The sequence below is a fragment of the Rhipicephalus sanguineus genome, chromosome 1, assembly GCF_013339695.2.
Source record: "Rhipicephalus sanguineus isolate Rsan-2018 chromosome 1, BIME_Rsan_1.4, whole genome shotgun sequence".
NCBI lineage: Eukaryota > Metazoa > Arthropoda > Arachnida > Ixodida > Ixodidae > Rhipicephalus > Rhipicephalus sanguineus.
Genome location: NC_051176.1, coordinates 176,018,152 through 176,021,331, shown reverse-complemented (window position 1 = coordinate 176,021,331; position 3,180 = coordinate 176,018,152). Strand labels below are relative to the sequence as shown.

Here is a 3,180-nt window from a genome sequence, read left to right as displayed (position 1 = left end):
TGATGCGAAGACTTAATGAAACGTCGTGCCTTTTGCTACTTTAGTGCAGTGAAGGCAGCAAAGTCGCGAGATGTATAACTATGGCAACCACTGCTAAATGTGCTCCCACGACACACTCCAGTTCTGAAAACAAGCGCGAGGGTCCAACAACGCGCGAATTGAGCGAAGCTGTCAGTGTTTAAATATGAATGTCCTGAATGCTGTCGCCACGTTTGAAGGGGTATGTTACGTCGCTGGCCAATTAACCCGCCCTGTTTACAACAAACTTCTAGTACATCTCATAATTTTTATCCTTTACTTCAACCAATGGAACCATTTTACGAATCGTTGATCCGAAAACGCTCTATTTCACGTATTATTAGTAGACTCGTAAAACATTCCATATCAGTATTGCTTTTTTATACGCCTCTCCTGCGGTATCGTTTTGTGCACACTAAACGTGCAATTATCGGGAAAGACGTATCTCACGTAGCATCCGCTCTACATGATGTACTACGCGGCGTTGCTTGCGGGTATAGACAGAGAAGAAAAAAGAAAACATGGAGTGTTTCCTGTACATCTGTTTTATTAGCGGTGTGATCTCATTTGTACAAAATATACATCGCAAGAGCCAACACCGTCCGCAGGCTTCGGGATGAGGGTGATTCTTCCACTAGATACACTCGCTTTCCACCGACTGAGCAGGCTTCATATACACTCACTCATGCTGGTTGCGTCCACACTTCTCTGGTGAGATTCTTGTTTCTTGATGTCTATCTTTTTTTGTCTAATTTCGTCTGCTTATACGTGGTTTATGTAGTTCTTGCGGCATAGGCTGCATTATTCAAATGAACGTTGTTGCAAATGTAAGATCATCTTTCGGTCAGACTACTGCTGCGTGCTCTGCGTCCGTGTTTTGGCTACGAGTGAAGAGGCCCTAACTTCAGCCCTTGTGGCCGTAGCCGAGACCGTAACCTCCGTAACCTCCGTAACCGCCGTAGCCGCCGTAACCGCCTCCGAATCCGAAGCCCCCTCCGTAACCTCCGCCGTATCCGCCACCGTAGGCCACTCCGAGGTCGTAGTTAGCCAGGATGGGCCCTCCGTGGCTGACCTTGCTCACGTGGTGCACGCTCTTAATGAGGAAGGATGGGCCAGGAAGGGATTTGCCATAACCGCCACCGTATCCTCCACCACCGTATCCTCCGCCACCGTATCCTCCGCCGCCGTAGCCACCAAGGACAAGGAGTCCTCCGCCGTGGCCTCCACCGTAGCCGCCGCCGTAGCCACCACCGTAGCCACCGCCGTATCCGACAAGGCCGGCCATAGAGACGCCGACCAGGGCGCTCACGAACAGGGAAGCCAGCTGCGGGAAAAAGGAGCGTCCTCCGTAATCGTATAGGGGCCCGCGATCCTTATCTTCTTCGCGCACACGTGACAGCTTGAAAGATGATTTTAAATGCTCACTGCCGTTCTGAAATCGCGGCCTGGCCGTACGCAAGTTCTCAGACAAGCAGTCAGGGTGTCAAGACTGTATATACCAATCTTATGAACGGCATCCCCTCAGATCTGTTCAATTTTTCTCCCATGTATTGCTGCACGTGGACGTTGTGGCTCGAAATACTATGAATGAACTCAAGTAACGTGTATAAAGGACCAGGTACACTTTATAATGTATTAAAAGATATTGCATGCCCAGTCGAACGTAGTGTGCGCCGGTGTGTCTGTTGCTAATGCCTTCATCTGGAAAAGCTGCTGAGATACCGCTGCCTACAGCTGACGAGGATGCCGGAAATTATTATTTGTTACATTGATTGTTCGTACGGTGACCCAACAAACTAATTTATTTAGCTATTACACTTACTTTACAAGGCCTGGAATATCTCAGTGGCAATCCTTTAAAACAGCATCTTCCATACTATCGAGTAACGGATTAAAGGTATGGGTGTCGCATTTGGCCATTGGAAAACAGTCGCAGGGCGAACTTGGGAGCAAGGTTCGTCGTTTGTCGATTGTAAAAAGCAATGCGCGCCAGCCCATAGTCATCAAGAAAGTCACATTGGGACTGTTACGCAATTAGAATCGCGAAGAAAGATTGCCTGCTACAATGACAATTGCGAATGCAAGCCAGATACAACAGGTTCCAAGCAATACCTTAAAGCAAACAAACAAAAAAACTGGTTTGATAGTTACGTGCCCATTTGGGCGCCTGACAGGAGCTTCACTTCATGCGATCTTTTTTTCTTTTTCTGAATGGCGGCGCAAGCCAATTAGCCGAGAAAGTATCAGTTCCATTGAGTAGAAGCATCTTGCATGCCTTTTGTTGGTGGACTTTCACGAACTTTCTCGTTTACTTTTCTCGCTTGACTGTTGTTTTTTTTCTCACATTTTTTTTTTTTTCAACTGCTTCCGCATTTTCAGCCTCTTATACGTACTGCTAATGTTTCGTCTTGCTCTTCTTTGTCACTGATGGAGTCCCGAGTGCGACGTTAGAAACCAAACCTTGTGAAATATGCTACTTGCGTGCTACTAAACATTAGTAAGGCGGCAGGGGTAAAAAGGGCAAGCTCGGGCTCCGGCACCGAGCCGATATCCCCGCGGCGGCTTTGGCGTCGGCGGGTGCTCGGCTCGGCGCACGAGTCCAGCGACCACACACCGTCAGCTATACGGCGTTATAGCGAGCAGCAGGTGGCGCTTACCATGGCCTTCATGGTCGGTTCTGCGTTCTCGGCTGTGCACTCAAGAGCTGAACTGTTGCTGGTGATGGCGGAGGGGCCGCCTTTTATATACGGCCGGAATGCCGGAAGGTTGGATGCACTTAATAATGAGTGCGTGCGTATACTCCTCCTCGGTGCGCTGAATTCTGCTCTAATTCCTGTCACTTCCTCTCGCTTTTCAAGATATGACCGCACCGGGCAGCAGCAATAATCAAACGAGCCGACCCCCTCGCTCTGGACGCACCCGATAGCCAACTGGTTTTCGACAGCGGCGGGCGCGGGCCGCGCCTCGCGGCCGGACAACGGAGAGGGAGGATGGATATCGGTCCGAGACGCCGTTCAGACAATGCTGCTCTTTTGCTGTCTCGCCTATTTTTACGCTTCTCATTTGGCTGCCGGTTGGGCGCCGCACGGGTTGAGCGCTGGCCGCGAGCCGCCACTTTGTGGCACGCCGCAGCGCCAGCCACCGTTGAGTGCTCGCTGGCCC

At 50.3% G+C, this 3,180-nt stretch overlaps 1 protein-coding gene across 1 annotated transcript; it reads right to left on the bottom strand.

The window, feature by feature from the left end:
* Positions 1-545: 545 nt before the first annotated feature.
* On the bottom strand, positions 546-2,809 carry LOC119402879 (uncharacterized). The gene is made up of 2 exons (XM_037669925.2): positions 2,676-2,809; positions 546-1,342 (listed from the first exon to the last, which is right to left on the bottom strand). The coding sequence occupies exons 1-2, from the start codon at positions 2,685-2,687 to the stop codon at positions 923-925; spliced, it is 432 nt and encodes a 143-aa protein (XP_037525853.1). The 5' UTR covers positions 2,688-2,809; the 3' UTR covers positions 546-922.
* Between the last annotated feature and the right edge of the window lie 371 nt (positions 2,810-3,180).